This window comes from Heloderma suspectum, chromosome 2 (assembly GCF_057233095.1).
Source record: "Heloderma suspectum isolate Gila_16-S chromosome 2, 16-S_ref, whole genome shotgun sequence".
Lineage (NCBI taxonomy): Eukaryota > Metazoa > Chordata > Lepidosauria > Squamata > Helodermatidae > Heloderma > Heloderma suspectum.
The window spans coordinates 188,761,881-188,782,505 of record NC_139459.1 but is presented as its reverse complement, the minus strand read 5'-3'; the positions used below and the strand labels follow the sequence as shown (position 1 = coordinate 188,782,505).

The 20,625-nt window shown below is 44.5% G+C and overlaps 1 protein-coding gene across 1 annotated transcript in view; it reads left to right on the top strand.

Annotated features, from left to right (window-relative positions):
- Nucleotides 1-15,858, top strand: part of BIN2 (bridging integrator 2) — a 42,890-nt gene extending 27,032 nt beyond the window's left edge. The window contains exons 11-13 of the mRNA XM_084836866.1: nt 4,240-4,311; nt 4,629-4,724; nt 13,307-15,858. Of these exons, the coding sequence (XP_084692992.1) occupies nt 4,240-4,311; nt 4,629-4,724; nt 13,307-13,417 (279 nt within the window). The 3' untranslated portion in view covers nt 13,418-15,858. The remainder of the gene's footprint in view (nt 1-4,239; nt 4,312-4,628; nt 4,725-13,306) is intronic.
- Nucleotides 15,859-20,625: the final 4,767 nt, after the last annotated feature.

Here is a 20,625-nt window from a genome sequence, read left to right as displayed (position 1 = left end):
CATGGAAGAATGCTTCTCCTGGGGTTTATATTTTAATTCAAATTCTTAATAGTGATGTTTTTAAAAGCGGGGGCGGGGGGCATGTGCATCCAGGAACAGCAGCCACTGGGGAAATTCAGTCAAACTTGTTGCAGCTGCTGTCCAGCTCAGTGTACTTAGCTGCAGCAAGCAATAAAGCCACTTGGCAGAATGGTAAACCTGGGACATCATTATTATTGTTGTTGTTGTACCTGGGGTGACATTATTATTGTTATTATTGTTTTCGTTATATGTATATAGTGCCATTGATGTACTTTACAGAGTAATTAATAAGAGCAAAAAGATGAGGCCTGCCCCAAGGATCTTGCAATCAAAATTACCTTATATTCTCTCTTAAAAAGCAAACATTGCTAGATGAGGACTCTTGTGCAAGAACTGTCAAATGGGACACTTTCCCACCAGCAAAGAATGGGAGAGGAAGAGGAGGAGAGTTGTGTCGTTTGTCAGCGTTCGTGTCAACTAATAATGATTCAGTAGTTGCCTGTGACATGGACACTACCGCAGTCTGTCATCTTGTAGGTGGCAGGAGGTGAGGGTAAGGCAGTGAAGCTTCTTCCGTCAGCCTGCCGGGACCAACTGCCAACTCTAGATGTTTTGGGCTCCAACTTCTATAAGCCCCTTCCAGCATGGCCAATATTCAGAATTCTGGGAGTTGTAGTCCAAAACATCTGAAGGCTACCAGGTTGGGGAAGGCTGACCTAGAAGATGTTTCTGGGAGAGCTTATGAGCAGGTCATGAAGGAAACAGACCAGCCCTCTAAGCATGCCCTGCTTTTCTGTTCATCGGATTATTCTGAGTCCCTTCCTTTAAGGCAGGGGTGGGCAACACGTGGCTCTCCAGATATTTTGGACTACAATCCCAGCAGCCCTAGCCAGCATAGTCAATGGTGAGGGTTGATGGGAGTTGTAGTCCAAAACATCTGAAGGGCCACAAGTTGTCCACCCCTGCTTTAAGGCCAGGTTTATTTCTTATCATGTCAAGGCCATCCTTGCATTGCAAAATTGTGAAGGCAGCAGCTGCAACTTATCAGCACAAGTTTTCCAAAAACAGAGCCTCTCACTTGAAAGGTTTGCTTACATCACACATACCAGACATAAAAAAAGCAGTAGCAATCCTGCAAGACTGGAAAAACCAGTGTGGATTCCTAAAAACAATTACATAATCTTAGAGTTGCTAAATGCTTGAAACACCGATCTTTAGTGTGTGGATTGTGTTTTTGGAATGTTCAAAGAGCGTCTTGTAACCAGTAGGACAAGTCTGTGGGGTAGATAGATTAGTATTTTACCCTCACATAATGCAGATGGAGAGCTGAGAGATAAAAGAATGATGACTTGCCTAAGGCAACTGAGTGAGTTGACCTAAGTGGTAAGGGAGCATGAGACAATATCCCAATTTGGGCATTAGGATGATGCAGTTCCCTCATAATGGAAGTGTTTCCTTGAGTGGAGGACATGTACATGTCAGTAATTCCTTCCTGCACAGTAGTCTCTGAAACAAATGATGCTGTGGAAGTGGACTCTTAGGGGAGTATCCAACAGGGTGCTTACACGCCCACGAATTCTGTTGTGCCCCTCCAATTCCTTTCTGCAAGCAGCACCCATCGCTTGTGCAACAGGATTGGTGGGGGCATAAGTGCCCCGCTGAATACTGCCCTTAATGAAATTTTCACATGCTTTAATGAAACCTCCCCATTGTACTCACAAGCAAATCATGAATTAATGGATTAATTTATATTTTAAATATTTATATCCCACCTTTCCACAACAGTATTTAGGGCAGCTAATAACAAACAATTAAAACAAACACTATGAAAGCCCATGCAATTTCATACTAATTCCAAAAAATGTAGAACCAGCAGCAAAGTAGAATTAGATCAAACACCAGCTACTATATAGCCCAAAGGTTTGCCCAAATAGAACAGATTTGGCTTGGCAGAAGGATGATAAAGCAGCTGTGTGTGTGGAGGGGGAGCACAAATGTCTTTGAAGAGGGAGTTCCAAAGGCTGGGTGCCACCAGTGAAAAAGCCCTGTCTGCAGTTACCATTCACCTAATGTAAGGGCATGCAGAGCAAGGTGGGGGGGGGGGTAGGGGAGCAGGGGAATAAAGCTAAATTATAGAGCATGCTTGAGGGTGTTTATTGGAAATTTGTTTTCCTGTATCTATACGCGGTATCCCAATTTATAAGGTCTTGTGACATTGGCTGGAGCCAATCAGACATAGAACAGAACAAGCAACTTTCTGAACAGTAAGCTGGTCGCCCAGCCTCTCCTCTAGAACAGGTAAAGAGGGAGGGAGGGAGAGATGGTACAGGAAGTCATAGGAGAGAGATGTGTGCCTCCACATGGGACCTGCTTTCTCAAGAGTTGCAAGTCCCAGGACCAAAACAGACATTACGTTTTTACTTTAAATCTGTATCTACCAGCTAGGCCTGCTTTTTCGTCTTTACTCTAGAGTTGGCACAGAGGGGTATGATCTGAATTGGGACCCTAGCATGGGGGGTGGGGGAGCTTTTACGGTCTGGATCAGGAGGCCCTGCACCCATTCTAGAGTAAAAATGAGAAAAAGGTATACCTGTTAGATACAGATTTAAAGTAATGTCTGTTTTGGCCCCCAGAGTTCTTAGCATTTCCTGTGCACAAGCAGGAGGAACTAAGTGGGTATGGCAGCCAACTAGATGCAGGAGGAATAAGCACCGTAATAATCGGGGGGCTTCAGGTCACAGGGACACCGGGAGGCAGCACTGGTGATAAGATTTACAGGCCCCAGAACACCTTTGAGTAAACAAGTTAGGCCTCTGGCCTCCAAAGTGCATATTACAGGGCTCCCCAACCCGGTACCTGCAGGTGCTATGGCACCTGCGGGGCCCTCCAATAGCACTCACAAATGGTTCTCCAACATAGAACCAGCGGGCACCCACAAAGCTTTTTAAATTCTTTCTTTGTAATATACATACATGGATTTGTATATATCCATAGCAATTAATACATATGAAATGCCTATATATGAAAATACAACTTTCTAGCAATTAAACATAGCCTTGTTATTTCTCTCCATACTATCCCTATCCTTGCTATTTCTCTCCCTTCCCCGTCCCTAGCCTCTCTCTCTCTTTCTGTCTCTCTCTTCCTAGCCCTTTTATCAATCTGTTTCTCTCTTGACTCCCAGCCTCTAGCCTCATTGTTTCTCATCCCTCTACCCCTTTGCCATGCTGTTTCCCCCTCCCAGCCTCTAGCCTCGCTAGTTCTCTACCCCTTGGCCGTACTATTTCCCCTTCCCTCCCTAGGCTCGCTATTTCCCCCCCGCCCACCTCTTTTGACTAGCCAGGCCCCCACGGCAGCCATCATGTGACTACTCACATCCTCCATGGGAGCCATTTTGTAGTGGTGCCCACAGCAGTTTCTCAAATTCCCAAATGTGTCCATAAGTCCAGAAAGGTTGGAGACCCAGCATAGAAGAACTGACCCTGGATCCCAGGGACCAGGAGCCTTAGGCAGGCATTTGTACCCTCACACGGGGGGAGTGTAGAAGCCTGCCAGCTAGTTCCACCCCCTCCTTCGTGTTCTCCCCACCAGCCCCACCACCCTCCACCTGTTCGAGGGCAAACATCTGTAGCAGGAAGCCTGCTCTACTCCTGTAGACTCTCCCTTCCAATATGTGGAAGTTTTCCCTCCAGTATGTGGAAGGTGGTCATTGGGGCGTGCCAAAGGAGGCAGAACTACCTAGTGCGCCTCCACACTTCCCTCATGAGATTCTAATTGTGTGGGAAAGTAAACTCCTGCCTATGGCTCGTGTCCAAAGGATATTTGTCACTTCACTCCTGTATAATTAATATACATACTGCCCTGTCTTAATATAAATTCAAATTAGGCAGCCAGAAAAATAAGGAGCTTAAACTAAGGGAACTCAACGAAGCTAAAGGATACCAGTCAGCCTTCCAGTGTTTCGTAACAGACAAGGCCTTTTGTGGGAGGCTCCAGTTACAATTACTAAATCTTCATTTCACCCTATCCCTAGCCACCTAGGCACCTTGAATAAAAGTGTTTTACATCTCCTCTGAAAAGCACTCCAGAAGAAGGGAATCCCACTGTATGAGTCCTTTCAGCTTCCTTTAGGCATCTGGAGATCTATGGTCAAATTTCAGATGTGGTCATGAGTGGGGCGATTCTGTTGTGAATAACTGAAATACGTTTTTGTTTCAGGCCATCTCTAGCTTCTTCTCAGATGATAATAAAGAAAACTCTGGCAAACTGCCCCTGGGCTTCATGTTCAAGGTAAGAAGCATTGGCTACCTTGTACAGGCAGGAGCTGGAGCTGGCCTTTGGGCTATATAAATGATGAAACTTAGGCCTGGATTAAGGCAAGAGTGATTAGTCACAATGTTTAGATGTTTTAAGTCTGTGCTGAGGGACAGATGGACTATTGGTTTATTTGTTTTTAACTTCAAATAACAAGCTCAGCCTTTTCTATACTATTGAAGTAGGAATGCTGCCTTCCTCCCATGTGCATAGGACTCCCAACATTACAAGAGCAGCCCAGTTGTCTACTCTGGAAATGTATTGTTTTATTGGTATCATGCTTCATGTTCCAGGCTCAGGCAATCCAACCTCATGCTTCAGATGTTAAAAATCACCTTCACTTTGGAGAAGGGGAGACCATACTGGTGCTGTCGGATGCACAGGCTGAGGTAACATCAGGGGATTTACTTGGCACTGTTAATTCAATGATAATATATAGGATGCCCTAGATACCAGAAATAGCAAATCCCATGCAGCTCCTGGATATCATTTATTTATTTATATATTACATATATACCCTACGTTTCCTCTAAGGAGCTCAAGACAGTGTGCACAGTGTTCCTCACCCCCATTTTATCCTCACAACAACCCTGTGAGGTAGGTTAGGCTGAGAGTTGGTGACTGGTTCAAGGTCACCCAATGAGCATCATGGCCAAGTAGGGATTTGAACTCGTGGTCCCCAGCCCTAGTCCAACACTCTAACCACTATACCACACTGGATAGGAACTGCCTATTATTTAACTGGTGTGACTGGTAAAACAGTATTTTGCAAGATAACCAGAACTGGGGTCCAGAAAGGCAGTAAATATCAGAGGCAGCCCTAAAAGATTATTTATTATTGACTCCACCAATGGCATGCTGGATTCTATCAGGCTCCACCTATGAGTCACCACATTCTGCCCTGGCTCCCTCTGCTGACTTGCCATGTTCTGCCAGGTTGTACTCTGACCCACCAGATTCTGACAGCTTCCATGCCAGGTCCACCGAGCAGCCCTCCCTGAGCCCATGAAGTAGGCCAATATTTTTTAAATCACAAAGATTGGGCTACTCTGCCCCTGCCATTTTTTCTTTCTTTTCTTTTATGTTTTATTTTCTTGCATTCATTTACCGTTCAATCCATATCTGAGCAGTGAACAAAAACAAATCCAATATAATACAATACAGGTAAGGCAACACTAAAACCAGCCTTAAAAAAACAATGGTACACACGTAGGCTGGTGTAGAGATGACACAGATCAGGGAAAGCTTGCATGAAAATAAATGTTTTGAGCAAATGACAGAAACTCAACAACAAGAATGCTTACTTAATACTCTTTGGTAAAGAGTTCCACTAGCTTTGTGCAACCACACTAAATCTTCTCTCTTTAGTAGGTACAAGGTGAACAGGGATATGTGGAGTGAGGTGGTCCCTTTCAAGCATTCTTGAAATCAATTGTTCAACACAGGGAATTGCTCTCTTCACTCCCTCTCCAGCCCATTCCCAGTCACAAACCTGGATCTGTCCAGGGGAGGAAAAACATGTCACTTTGTACTGAGCAATGGAAGGTGCCAGTATAGGGCACCCCACAAGGCAAGGGATAAGCACATTGAGAAGTGAAGAGCGGTGGCATCCTGCGTGGGGAGATATTTAACTGCCAAAGTTATGCAAACATCTACATCAGAAGAAGCAAATGCATACCTTCCACTCCTAATTTGCATCACTCATAATGGGTCCCAGAACTCAGCTTCCCTTGGTTCAGAATCTTGGGTCCTTTGGCACAGAAATGTTGGCATTGTTTTTTTTATTTTTTATTTATATTCCACCCACTAGCTGAAGCTTTCTGGGCGGTTCACAAAAATTAAAACCAAAGAGCACAAAATAAAACAATACAAAATATATAAAACATTAAAACCACAGTAAACAATACAACCAGAATAAAACCTAGCAGCAGTGCAGGGATTTAAAATACAGATTTAAAACAGCAAAGCTAAAAGTCTAAAGAGCTAAAATGCTAAAATGCCTGGGAAAATAAATAGGTCTTCACCTGGCGCCGGAAAGAATACAATGTAGGTGCCAGGCAAACCTCGCTAGGGAACTCATTCCACAGCCGGGGTGCCACAGCAGAAAAAGCCCTCCTACTAGTAGCCAACCACCTCACTTCCTTTGGGGGGGGGGGGCTCATGGAGAAGGGCCTCTGAAGATGATCTTAAGGTCCAGGCAGGTATATATGGGAGGAGGTGATCCTTCAGATAATCCCAAGGGCTTTGAATGTTAATACTAGCACTTTGAAACAGGCCCGGAAATGGACTGGCAGCCAGTGCAGCTGGAAAAGTACTGGCGTAATATGAGCTCGTTGGCCAGGCCCTGTTAACAGTCTTGCTGCCCTATTTTGGACCAGCTGAAGTTTCCAGACCGTTTTCAAAGGCAGCCCCACGTATAACGCATTGCAGTAATCCAGACGAGAAGTTATCAGAGCACAGAGAACTGTAGCTAAGCTATCTCTGTCCAGATAAGGTCGTAGTTGGTATACCAGCCTAAGGTGATAAAAAGTGCTCCGTGCCACTGAGTTCACCTGTGCCTCAAGTGACAGTTCTGGATCCAAGAGTACCCCCAAAGTACGAATGTGATCCTTTAGGAGGAGTGCAACCCTTTCCAGAACAGGTTGAATATCACCTAGCTGGGCAGACGATCCACCCATTAACAGTACCTCCATCTTGTCTGGATTGAGTTTCAGTTTATTGGCCCTCATCCAGTCCATTACCGTGCCCAGGCCCTGATTCGGAACAGCCACTGCCTCACCTGGGTTTGATGAGAAAGAGAGGTAGAGCTGGGTGTCACTCAGCTTTTTAGTGTCGAGTGTTCACAGGCTTGCTTGTGTCTGGTTCATGCAGAGTGGGGTATAGTTTGGAATGTCTTGTTGTGTGTCAATGAGCAGTGACAATGAGCATTGTTGGGTCTTTAGTAGCTATGGTTGTTGTTCAGTCGTTCAGTCGTTCAGTCGTGTCCGACTCTTCATGACCCCATGGACCATAGCACACCAGGCCTTCCTGTCCTGCGCTCTCTCCCGAAGTGTGCTGAAGTCCATATTCATTGCATCGGTGATGCTATCTAGCCATCTCATCCTCTGCCGTCCCCTTCTCCTTTTGCCTTCAATCTTTCCCAGCATCAGAGTCTTTTCCAGGGAGTTTTCTCTTCGCATTAGGTGGCCAAAATATTTGAGCTTCAGCTTCAGTATCTGTCCTTCCAATGAGCACTCAAGGTTGATTTCCTTTAGGATTGACTGATTTGACCTCCTTGCAGTCCAGGGGACTCGTATCTTCTCCAGCACCACAGCTCGAAAGCATCGATTCTTCAGCGCTCAGCCTTCCTTATAGTCCAGCTCTCACAGCCATACGTTGCTACTGGGAAAACCATAGCTTTGATTATACGAACCTTTGTCGGCAAGGTGATGTCTCTGCTTCTTACTATGCTGTCTAGGTTTGCCATAGCTTTCCTCCCAAGGAGCAAGCGTCTTTTAATTTCATGGCTACAGTCACCGTCTGCGGTGATCTTGGAGCCCAAGAAAATAACATCTGTCATTGCTTCCATGGCTTCCCCTTCCATATGCCAAGAAGTGATGGGGCCAGATGCCATGATCTTAGTTTGAGTTTCAAACCAGCTTTTGCACTCTCCTCTTTCACCCTCAACAAGAGGCTCTTTAGATCCTCTTCGCTTTCTGCCATTAGGGTGGTATCGTCTGCATATCTGAAGTTGTTGATAATTCTCCTGGCAATCTTAATTCCGACCTGTGATTCATCCAACCCGGCGTTTCTTATGATGTACTCTGCATATAAATTAAATAAGCAGGGCGACAATATACAGCCTTGTCGTACTCCTTTCCCAATTTTGAACCAATAGGTTGTTCCATGTCCGGTTCTTACTGTTGCTTCTTGACCCTTGTACAGGTTTCTCAGGAGACAGGTAAGGTGGTCTGGTACTCCCATCTCTTTAAGAATTTGCCACAGTTTGTTGTGATCCACACAATCAAAGGCTTTAGCGTAGTCAATGAAGCAGAAATAGACATTTTTCTGGAACTCTCTTGCTTTCTCCATGATCCAGCGAAAGTTGGCGATTTGATCTCTAGTTCCTCTGCCTCTTCGAAACCCAGCTTGTACTTCCAGTAGTTCTCGGTTCACATACTGCTGAAGCCTAGCTTGTAGGATTTTGAGCATCACCTTGCTGGCATGTGAAATGAGCGCAATTGTACGGTAGTTTGAACACTCTTTGGTATTGCCCTTCTTTGGAATTGGAATGTAAACTGACCTTTTTCAGTCTTGTGGCCATTGTTGAGTGTTCCAAATTTGTTGGCATATTGAGTGCAGCACTTTAACAGCATCAACTTTTAGGATTTTAAATAGCTCAGCTGGAAGACTGTCATCTCCGCTAGCTTTGTTGTTACTAATGCTTCCTAAGGCCCACTTGACTTCCCTCTCGAGGATGTCCGGCTCAAGTTCACTGACGGCACTATCATGGCTATCAGGGACATTAAGATCTTTCCTGTATAGCTCTTCTGTGTATTCTTTCCACCCCTTCTTAATCTCATCTGCTTCTGTTAGTCCCTGCCTTCTTTGTCCATTATCATGCCCGTCTTTGCACAAAACGTTTCCTTGAGATCTCCGATTTTCTTGAAGAGATCTCTAGTCTTTCCCATTCTATTGTTTTCCTCAATTTCTTTGCATTGTTCATTTAAGAAGGCCTTCTTGTCTCTCCTTGCTATTCTCTGGAACTCTGCATTCAGTTGGGTATATCTTCCCCTTTCTCCCTTGCTTTTCGCTTCCCTTCTTTCCTCAGCTACTTGAAAAGCCTCATCAGACAGCCACTTTGCTTGCTTGCATTTCTTTTTCTTTGGGATGGATTTCGTTGCTGCCTCTTGAACAATGTTGCGGACCTCCGTCCATAGTTCCTCAGGCACTCTGTCTATCAGGTCTAATCCCTTAAATCTATTCCTCACCTCCACTGTACATTCATAAGGGATATGATTGAGGTTATACCTGAATGGTTTAGTGGTTTTCCCCACGTTCTTCAATTTAAGCCAAAATTTTGCAATAAGAAGCTCATGATCTGAGCCACAGTCAACTCCAGGTCTCGTTTTTACTGACTGTATGGAGCTTCTCCATCTTTGGCTGCAAAGGACATAATCAATCTGATTTCGATATTGATCATCTGGTGATGTCCATGTGTAGAGTCGCCTCTTGTGCTGTTGGAAAAGAGTGTTTGCTATGATCAGCGTGTTCTCTTGGCAAAACTCTATTAGCCTTTGTCCTGCTTCATTTTGTACACCAAGGCCATGCTTGCCTGTTATCCCGGTGATTTCTTGACTTCCTACTTTAGCATTCCAATCCCCTATGATGAAGAGGACATCTTTTTTTGGTGTTAGTTCTAGAAGGTGTTGTAGGTCTTCATAGAACCGATCAACCTCAGCTTCTTCGGCATCAGTGGTTGGGGCATAGACTTGAATTACTGAGATGTTGAATGGTTTGCCTTGGATTCGTACTGAGATCATTCTATCATTTTTGAGATTGTACCCCAGTAATGCTTTTCCCACCCTTTTATTGAGTATGAGTGCTACTCCATTTCTTCTAAGGGATTCTTGCCCACAGTAGTAGATATAATGGTCACCTGAATTAAATTCGCCCATGCTTGTCCATTTTAGTTCGCTGATTCCCAAGATGTCGATGTTCAATCTTGCCATCTCATGTTTGACCACCTCCAGCTTACCTTGATTCATTGATCTTACATTCCAGGTTCCTAAACAATATTGTTCTTTACAGCATCGGACTTTCTTTTCACCACCAGACACATCCACAGCTGAGTGTCTTTTCGGCTTTGGCCCTGCCGCTTCACTCTTTCTGGCGCTACTTGGAAATTCCCTCTGCTCTTCCCCAGTAGTATATTGGACACCTTCCGACCTGAGGGGCTCATCTTCCAGCGTCGTATCTTTTAGCTTTGTGATACGTTCCATGGGGTTTTCTTGGCAAGAATACTGGAGTGGTTTGCCATTTCCTTCTCCAGTGGACCACATTTTGTCAGAACTCTCCACCATGACCTGTCCGTCTTGGGTGGCCCTTCACGGCATAGCTTATGGCTCCACTGAGTTACGCAAGCCCCTTCGCCACAACAAGGCAGTGATCCATGAAGGGGAGCTATGGTACATAACCCTTTTGCTTCACAGAAAGTATGATTTGACCTTGTTGCATTCTCTGCTCTCAGTGCAGAGCAGAAACTGCAGGCAGAGCTGCTGCTGCAGTATGTTACGTCTATTTACTTGCCTGCTGTATGTTTTTAAATATGCCCCCACTGCTTTCTATCAATCATTAACTCTGTCCTTCACACCCTTCTCTCCACACTAACAACACTGACCAGTCACTTGCTACAAAGGTAGAACATTTAAAAGCAAATTACCCTGCTATGTCCCACATCTTTAGATATATACATGATGGGGTGAACAATTTTTTTTAGCTAGTATAATGCAGCCTTGGAAATAAGCCCACACAAGTTGCTAGCCTGCAAAACTTTTTAGTAGCCTGCTGTAGGCTGTCAGAGGAGGGGCAGAGCATTCTGTACCTTCTGCACTTCTGCAGCAGCCCTCTGCCTTTTGATACTGGGCGTGGAGGAGGGGGCCGCCTTTTTTTGCGCACCTGCTCACCCGCCTGCATGTGCCCACCTACATGCTATTTCTTGTTGCCTATGGCTACCAGGGCTTCTTAACACGGAGCTTTTATCCTGCTATTGAGATTGGTTACTCACGGAAGTTTGCGGGACCTTTAGATGAGTCGTTAACCTCCAGGATGTCTCCTGCACTAAATGACCTTTATTCCGTTTTTTAAAAGATCGGAGATAATGAGCTATCATATCACAGTGCTTGAGTTCTGCTTGACTTCCCTCCATGAAAAGAGGAAAACCTGCAATAAGAAGAGCGCCATTTAGTGGCTGTATAATGAAACATATAGAAGACTCAGATAAAGGGGAAGGGGCAGGGAAGGAAGTGTGTGTAAAGGGGATCCGTCGTGATCCTGCATTTAAAACAGAAGCAGAAAGCCCTGTTTTAAATGTGGGATTTTAGGCTGGTGTAGAGATGCTCCCAGGCTCATACTTAAATATAGGCTGGTATAATGGAGCAACTAAAGACATTGAGTTGTGAACCAAGAAGTTCCCCATACAAATCTTGCTGCTGCCATGAACTCATTAGGTGGCCTTTGGCAAGCCACCAGCATTTAACCTCTGCCTCCCCACCCCACCCATCTGCCATAATTACGGTGCGATCCTATGCATGTTTACTCAGAAGTAAGTCCCTTGATTTCAACAGGGCTTGCTCCCTGATAAGTGGGTATAGGATTGTAGCCTTCGGGTATCGTACTGGCCTACCTCCTAAGATTATTGTAAGCATCTCAGAGATGATGAATGTAACATACTTTGAATCCCTGGAAGTGCTCCATCCAAATTACATATTGTTATTCTTTCCCACCCTACCCCAAGGGCTCTGGGTGGCATACAAAGGTGCACAGTTGTTAACAGGAAAGTAAAAGAGCAAAGAAGTAAAACATTTCCCTAAGGGGCACCAAAGCATCCAGTGTCCTTTGGCTGCAGGTCAGAGAAAATATGCAAGGGAGAAGAGGGAGCAAATAGCCATTAGCTGTTGGTGTGCTAGCCACTTGGCTGGGAGTGGGCTGATCTTTTCCTTGCTGATGAAGTCCTTATTGCAAGGGAGGATCCCTAAACTCCCAACATGCATTGGTCATTTGGCTAGTGATGAAGCCAGGCTGTTAGCCTTCACACCTGTAGCTTCAGGTCAGCATCTTCCCCACATGCTGGGAGCGGGGTGCTTTTTCTTCTTTGGCAGTGCATATGGCCTAGAGGAGCAGACCAGGGCAGCAGCAATCCATCTGACAAACACTCATAAAGCTGCTGCCTGTAGTCATCTGTTCGTAGGTTGATTTGTTTGTCCAAAGTTCACAGTAAAATTCACAAATAAATAGTTATAATGCAAAATTCTGGCAATTGGAGTCCCTTGTTGTAGCCACCATCCATCATAAGAATGTGGTAACTTGAAGTAATGTATCGTTATACATGAATATAAGAACTGCCTTGCTCTATCAGACTAAGTGTGTCTAGACCAGGAGTGGGCAGATTTCAGGCTTGCGGGATCTATTTTATTTTTTACTAGAATGCCACCATCCAGAGCCAGACCCAAATTGGTGGCTTGGGGGAAACATTCAGTTATCTATTGCACCCCATGAACTATACACTGGGATATATACAAATCTACATGTGAGTTACCAGAGATCAGGGATGCTATCACAAAACTCTAAAACTGGCCAGCAGAGCTGAACAAAGCTAATTGGTCAAGAGCAACCAATTACTACTCCTATTTTACACATGTGAAATACTGAGGCTGAGAGATAAGCAATTAGCACAATTAGAGATTGTTTTTCTTGCAATTTTACATGCTCTCGCTGAAGTATTGGGAGTCGGTAAGGCTTGGAGATCTACTGCAAATCACCCAGAGATCTACCAGTAGATCCCAATCCACCTTCTGCCCACCCTGGCCTAGCCCAGCACTCTGCCCCCAATAGTTGTCAGGAACAAACTAGTTCATTCACTCAGAATGCAGTGCTCAAAATATTAGATTTTGAAATCCATTTTTTGTAATTTAGAGTTGAGGTTCTAAATGCAAATTTGAGGTTGGAAAAGTTAAATGTTATGTGTGTGGGGGGGGGGGATCATCAGGATTTTTTTTTAGATGGGGGGAGCCTTGGATTCCACTCTGGAAGCCACACTGCGTAATTTGCTATATAATTTGCAGACATGCAGTACAACCAGCACCTCTGTTGATTCATCCACCTTTCACAAGCAGTGTTGAGTCCCCTCTTTAAAATACATTGAATGTGCTGAGATTCTGTCCTGGGGTTATGGGAAAACCTTGACTAACTAAAGATGTATTTTCCTTTCTAGGAAAAAGGGTTCCTGATGGGTATAAAGGAGAGTGACTGGAAGGAGAATCAGGACATGCTACAGAAAGGCATTTTCCCTCAAGACCTCATCAAATCTATCCCTGTGGAATAAGCTCAGAAGTTGGGGTAGAAGCGGAATGAAGGGAGAATTCAATACAAGGGAAGCCCTATTGTCCAGATACTGGTTTTCCAAAGCTCCTCATTAACTTGCTCTTTTTCCTCCCCCATGTAGCCTCATGTCAATATGATCCTATGTATATTTCAGTATTTCTGGTATCTGTGTACCTCCGAATGGTTTGGATGTAACCAACGCATGCTTTACCACTGACATTGTACTCAAGAGTTTATTATGAATTATTATAAAGGCCCCACAGGAGAATGAGATGATTCTGCTTGACTTAAATGAAATGATGGCCCAGCAGCCAGAGCAAAGGGTAGGAATGGGGATTTGCTTCTGCTTTATGAAGGTGAAAGAGAGGATTTGAAATCCCTAGAATCTAAGGATACTTAGGCCTAAGAGGAGATGAGGGCTCCTTCACATGGAGCTTTTATCTTGCGATTGAGATTGCCGCTTCACGGACATTTGCGGGCTCTTTACATGATGTAGTGACCCTACCGTATCCTTCCTGCACTAAATGCCCTTTGTTCCGTTTTTAGATAGATCGCAGATAATGAGCTATCAAATTACCCCGTTGTGTTCCGCTTCAGTTTCCTCCGTGAAAAGAGTAAAAGCGGCAAGAAGAGGAGCAAGATCAATGAAAGATAATGGAAGATTCAGATATGGGGAGAAGGAGGGGGAGGGGGGTGGGGAGAAAAGAACGAGAAAAAGGGAGTCGCTGTGATCCTGCATTTAACATGGAAGCAGAAAGCCCCATTTTAAATGTTGGTGTAGAGATGCCCGAGGTGATAAGTTCTCCTTGATACAATAGTTTTGTGTGTGCAGAAGCTTTTTTTAGCCCACATGAGAAGCATTTGACCATGTCGTTCTTCCTCCTGTAGTCTGAAGTGTTCCGCTGAGGGAGGAGTTTTATCACCTGATCTGCTGTTTGTGTAAAGTAAATCCGAATCAATGGTGGTGGTAGGGAAGGTGTGCTGTAGAACAATTTTATGAACTCCGTATGCCTTCCAAGCTTGACTTCTTCTGGACTCTTTCCTATTCATGTTACTTCCAGTACCACTTACATACCCACTTCGTAACAGCCCTTGTCCGTTAAGCACATTTCGCTCAGCTCTCTGTTCTTTTATCACAAGCACCAATTGGCCTTGCAAGGTGAGACTTGCCTTGCCCGATCAGACCGAATTATTCTGTTCCCAGCAAAACATCTCTTTGGGCACTTGCAAACAGGGCATTAATACTGGATCCTTCCCTTGTTGCTTGTCCCCAGTATTTGGCATTTAGCAGTACATTGCCTCTGTATCTAAATGTTCCATGGTTGGTAGCTATCAATAGACCTTATGCTCTATGGATTTATCTAAACCTCAGTCAGCCAGACATGTTCCTAATTATGTTTTTAAAAGTGGTGATTTCTACTCTTGGGCAATCTAGTACACTTTTCTTGTGGACATATCATTTTTATACATTTTAAAATCCCGTATACATGTTAAAATCTTGGAACTGAAGGCTGATCCAAAAACTAGATTTCATGCACTTCTCCTGGGCGCTGATATGCAATTAATCAGCTGTACAGAAAGTCTCCTGGGGAAAGGCAGGGCATATCTGTACTACAAACTAAAGTGGTTTCATCCCCTGTCCCTATAGAACCCTAGGAACTGTACTTTTGTGAGGACAGCTAGTAACAAAATTTTTAGCATCCTTACCAAACAACAATGTCCAGGATTCTTCAGGGAGAAGCCATGGCAGTTAAGTTGCTAGAAAATCCATATCTTTATAGTATACATACAAACACAGATACCTTTTCTGTTGGACCTATCTCCCCTGTGCTGGAAGGTGACTCTGCCAATGTTGACAACAGTTTCTAGGAGGGATGCCTTTTCATACTTCCAACCTCAATATATGTGCATTAAAAAAAAAGTTCCAGTACAGAGCAGAGGGTATGTATGGTATTTTTACTTTTTTTGTTTCAGGTGCAGAAATGTCTGCACCCAGCAAGGACTGTACGACACACATGTAAGTCATCCAACTATCTCAACTGATGGGGGACCAGCACAAACTAAAGCATCCTCCACATCTGGATTTCAAGGGTGCTTCCAGATGAGACGTTTACTGTGCAACTGCATTGCCACATTCACTTAATTTTATGGGAGGTCCAAATGACGATGACATCTTCCATTTGTAGCCCTCCCACGTTTTCCTTCTTCTGTCTTTTTTCTTACAAGAAAAAATCTGTTAAGGAAAAAACCTGGAATAGCTGTTAGCACTAGAAGCCCTGCATCTGGAAGCACCCCAATGATAACATCAAGAAAGGATAACCCAATTAAGAACTGTTCGGACAACTCCTTCTTATCACCTTCCTTAAAGGTTTGGGAAAGGTGCAGGCTCAACATTTAAATAAATAGATGAAAAATTAAATTGTGGGAATTCAGAGAGCACACATGAGATTGTCCTCATTATTTTGTGGGGGGAAATATCTGTTCCTTTCTCCTCTATATCTAAAGGCCACACCTTGCATTATAAAAGGTGTACATAGGAAACACTTCCAGATAAGAACATGCAACCTTTGTATCCGTAGTCACGCATGTATTTTGCAGTGTGTGTACACATAGTGGAAAACCATGATTGGCCATAACTTCCTGGTATGTATCCACGTGCACATATGTTTATCAAAATACACCTACATGTATTTTCATCATCATCATCACTTAATTTGTATGCCACCTTCCCACACATTGTGCCCAAAGTGGCTCACAATACAAGTACAGCAATACAAAATATACACTGAGAGCCAGTGTGCTGCAGTGGCTACAGTGTTGGACTGGGAACCGGGAGATCCGGGTTCTAGTCCCCACTCGGCCATGGAATCTCACTGGGAGACTTTGGGCCAGTCACAGACTCTCAGCCCAACCTACCTCACAGAGTTGTTGTGAGGATAAAATGGAGTGGAGGAGAATAATGTAAGCCGCCTTCAGTTCCTTGCAAGAGGAAAAAAGACGGGATATAAATGCAATCAATCAATCAATCAATCAATCAATCAATCAAGAATGCACATTGATACATCAATTGCAATAATATATCATTACCATAAAACCCCAAGCAATTCACTGCATTAATACTAGCATAAGATTTCTAATTATAAAATAGGCAGTATCAGCCATATGGTCAATATCGAAATCAGATTGATTATGTCCTTTGCAGCCAAAGATGGAGAAGCTCCATACAGTCAGTAAAAACAAGACCTGGAGTTGACTGTGGCTCAGATCATGAGCTTCTTGTTGCAAAATTTCAGCTTAAATTGAAGAACGTAGGGAAAACCACTAAACCATTCAGGTATGACCTCAATCATATCCCTTATGAATATACAGTGGAGGTGAGGAATAGATTTAAGGGATTAGACCTGATAGACAGAGTGCCTGAGGAACTATGGACGGAGGTCCGTAACATTGTTCAGGAGGCAGCAACAAAATCCATCCCAAAGAAAAAGAAATGCAAGAAAGCCAAGTGGCTGTCTGATGAGGCTTTACAAGTAGCTGAGGAAAGAAGGGAAGCGAAAAGGAAGGGAGAAAGGGGAAGATATATCCAACTGAATGCAGAATTCCAGAGAATAGCAAGGAGAGACAAGAAGGCCTTCTTAAATGAACAATGCAAAGAAATCGAGGAAAACAACAGAATGGGAAAGACTAGAGATCTCTTCAAGAAAATTGGAGATCTCAAGGGAACGTTTTGTGCAAAGACGGGCATGATAAAGGACAAAGAAGGCAGGGACCTAACAGAAGCAGATGAGATTAAGAAGAGGTGGCAAGAATACACAGAACTATACAGGAAAGATCTTAATGTCCCTGATAGCCATTATAGTGCGGTCAGTGAACTTGAGCCGGACATCCTCGAGAGGGAAGTCAAGTGGGCCTTAGGAAGCATTAGTAACAAGAAAGCTAGCGGAGATGACAGTATTCCAGCTGAGCTATTTAAAATCCTAAAAAATGATGCTGTTAAAGTGCTGCATTCAATATGCCAACAAATTTGGAACACTCAACAATGGCCGCAAGACTGGAAAAGGTCAGTTTACATTCCAATTCCAAAGAAGGGCAACGCCAAAGAGTGTTCAAACTACTGCACAATTGCGCTCATTTCACATGCCAGCAAGGTGATGCTCAAAATCCTACAAGCTAGGCTTCAGCAGTATGCAAACCGAGAACTACCGGAAGTACAAGCTGGGTTTCGAAGAGGCAGAGGAACGAGAGATCAAATTGCCAACGTTCGCTGGATCATGGAGAAAGCAAGAGAATTCCAGAAAAACGTCTATTTCTGCTTCATTGACTACGCTAAAGCCTTTGATTGTGTGGATCACAACAAACTGTGGCAAATTCTTAAAGTGATGGGAGTACCAGACCACCTTACCTGTCTCCTGAGAAACCTGTACCAGGGTCAAGAAGCAACAGTAAGAACCAGACATGGAACAACCGATTGGTTCAAAATTGGGAAAGGAGTACGACAAGGCTGCATATTGTCACCCTGCTTATTTAACTTATATGCAGAGTACATCATGAGAAACGCCGGGTTGGATGAATCACAGGTGGGAATTAAGATTGCTGGGAGAATTATCAACAACCTCCGATATGCAGACGATACCACCCTAATGGCAGAAAGCGAAGAGGATCTAAAGAGCCTCTTGTTGAGGGTGAAAGAGGAGAGTGCAAAAGCTGGTTTGAAACTCAACATTAAAAAAACTAAGATCATGGCATCTGGCCCCATCACTTCCTGGCATATAGAAGGGGAAGAAATGGAAGCAGTGACAGATTTTACTTTCTTGGGCTCCAAGATCACCGCAGACGGTGACTGTAGCCATGAAATTAAAAGACGCTTGCTCCTTGGGAGGAAAGCTATGGCAAACCTAGACAGCATAGTAAGAAGCAGAGACATCACCTTGCCGACAAAGGTTCGTATAATCAAAGCTATGGTTTTCCCAGTAGCAACGTATGGCTGTGAGAGCTGGACTATAAGGAAGGCTGAGCGCCAAAGAATTGATGCTTTCGAACTGTGGTGCTGGAGAAGACTCTTACGAGTCCCCTGGACTGCAAGGAGGTCAAATCAGTCAATCCTAGAGGAAATCAACCCTGAGTGTTCATTGGAAGGACAGATATTGAAGCTGAAGCTCAAATATTTTGGCCACCTAATGCGAAGAGAAAACTCTCTGGAAAAGACCCTGATGCTGGGAAAGACTGAAGGCAAAAGGAGAAGGGGACGACAGAGGATGAGATGGCTAGATAGCATCACCGATGCAATGAATATGAACTTGAGCACACTCCGGGAGAGAGCGCAGGACAGGAAGGCCTGGCGTGCTGTGGTCCATGGGGTCACGAAGAGTCGGACACGACTGAACGACTGAACAACAAAATCAGTTCATATTAATAAGTAACACATAAGCCAAAGACAAATACACCAAACCTTTCCAACGCATTAAGACATTAACAAGCACACAACCAACAACCACTTCCCCCCAAAATGCAAAATGCAGCAAAAAAGGAAACAGCAGATTTCCTGCAGTCACCAGTCTCTCTTATGTCCCATGCTCTTATTCTGATGCAGTTCTTAAGGTTCCAGCAGAGATAAGGGGGGTCGGGGTGCTGCTGCTGCTGTTGTTTAGTCTCTTCGCCTGTGCTCTGGATATTCCCACTGCTTCTAGAAGGCCTGTGGAGGCTGCAGCAATATACCCAGCCACCCTGGAGACCAGGGGGGTGTCTCCATGAGCAATTTACTCCGAGCTGGCTGCGTTTGGAGGTTGTTAGGGATATATGATGTCGTGGCTGTCCAGCAGCCACCCCAGAGCTTATTGCGGAAAAAACGGATTTCCTGAGACTGCTTAAAGCCCAGTTCCCCGCATTTACCTTGGGTATGCTAGCCCTGCCCAGGGTGTGCTTTTCACCATGACCCCAGTCAAGCGGTGTTTCCTGTATGTTTCCTGCATGTTTCACGTCTCTGCACAGATCAATTAGTGTCTACTTGGAAGTAACTCCCATTGTGTTCAATGAGGCTTGTCCCTTGAATGCCCACATCAGAATTTACAGAGATCCCCCTCAATAGAAATGGCACAGTCCAAAGCAGAAATTCCCTAAATGCTGTGAAGCGTGATCTCGAGGCTCCGATACTCCAGTGTTTGGTTTATTGCCTTAGGAACTTCACACCTTCGTTATAGAGATCCTGCACAGCATTGGGTTAGAAAAGGGGCTGGTTTCCCATCCCTGTGTTCTCCACCCACCCACCCGTCTTTCCCAGCACAAGCATATGTGTGTCCATTCAAAAGTAACTCCCATTGCGGTTAATGTGGCTTGCTCCTGAAATGCAGGTGCATCTGGAGCTTCAGGGGAAAGGAGAAAGGGGAAGGGAGAGCAGGGTGGTGGTGGAAACGTCTCTTATTGGTTGAGCCTCCCCTGCCAGTCAGATGGCTTTCACTCCAACCCCCACCCCCACCAGGAAGTATGTTCTGTGAAGCGATTTTTACTGGTGCGGAGCACTCGTTTGTGGAGCCCTGCATGGACCAAAGCGCAGCAAAGCTGATTCCTCTTTAAAAATCCGGTACTCCTCCATTTGCTTCTCCTTCCATTGTCGTGGAAACACCCCGATGTGTTTTTAGTTTCTCCAAGGCAGAACTCACCCTGCAGCAGATGATCTCTCATTCTGCTGCCATTCTTAGGGCTCCAGCAGAGACAAGGAGGGTGCAGCTTCATCTCTTCCCCTGTGCTCTGAATGTGCCTACCAACCAGCATGTTAAGTCCTTCACAGAAGCTTTTTCAGCATAGGGGTTTTGTAACATATGAAGCAGCCACATGGCTTGTCTCAAACTTTACTTTAGTAACTCGCTAGAATGCTATGCTGACCTAAATTAGATAACCAGGAAGATGGTGGTTTGGGACCACATGAATTGTATTTGCTTGCTTTGACACCTCCCTCTTTTTTTCATTTTGTAAAATCAACGTCTTTAAATAAAGCGAGCCCAGATGTACATAGCTGCCCCGTGTTATCAGTCTGTGAGCACAGACAAGAATACTGTGGGTCTGCCTGCCTTTCACTGGTATTACAAAGAGTTAATGAGGAGTAAGCATTCTGATGACTCCACTGTTTAGTATCAATGTAGTGAAACTGGAATGGTGAGATGGCAAGGGGAACGCCTTAGTCACCAGAAGGCTAGGCAGCTACAGGAGGAAGCT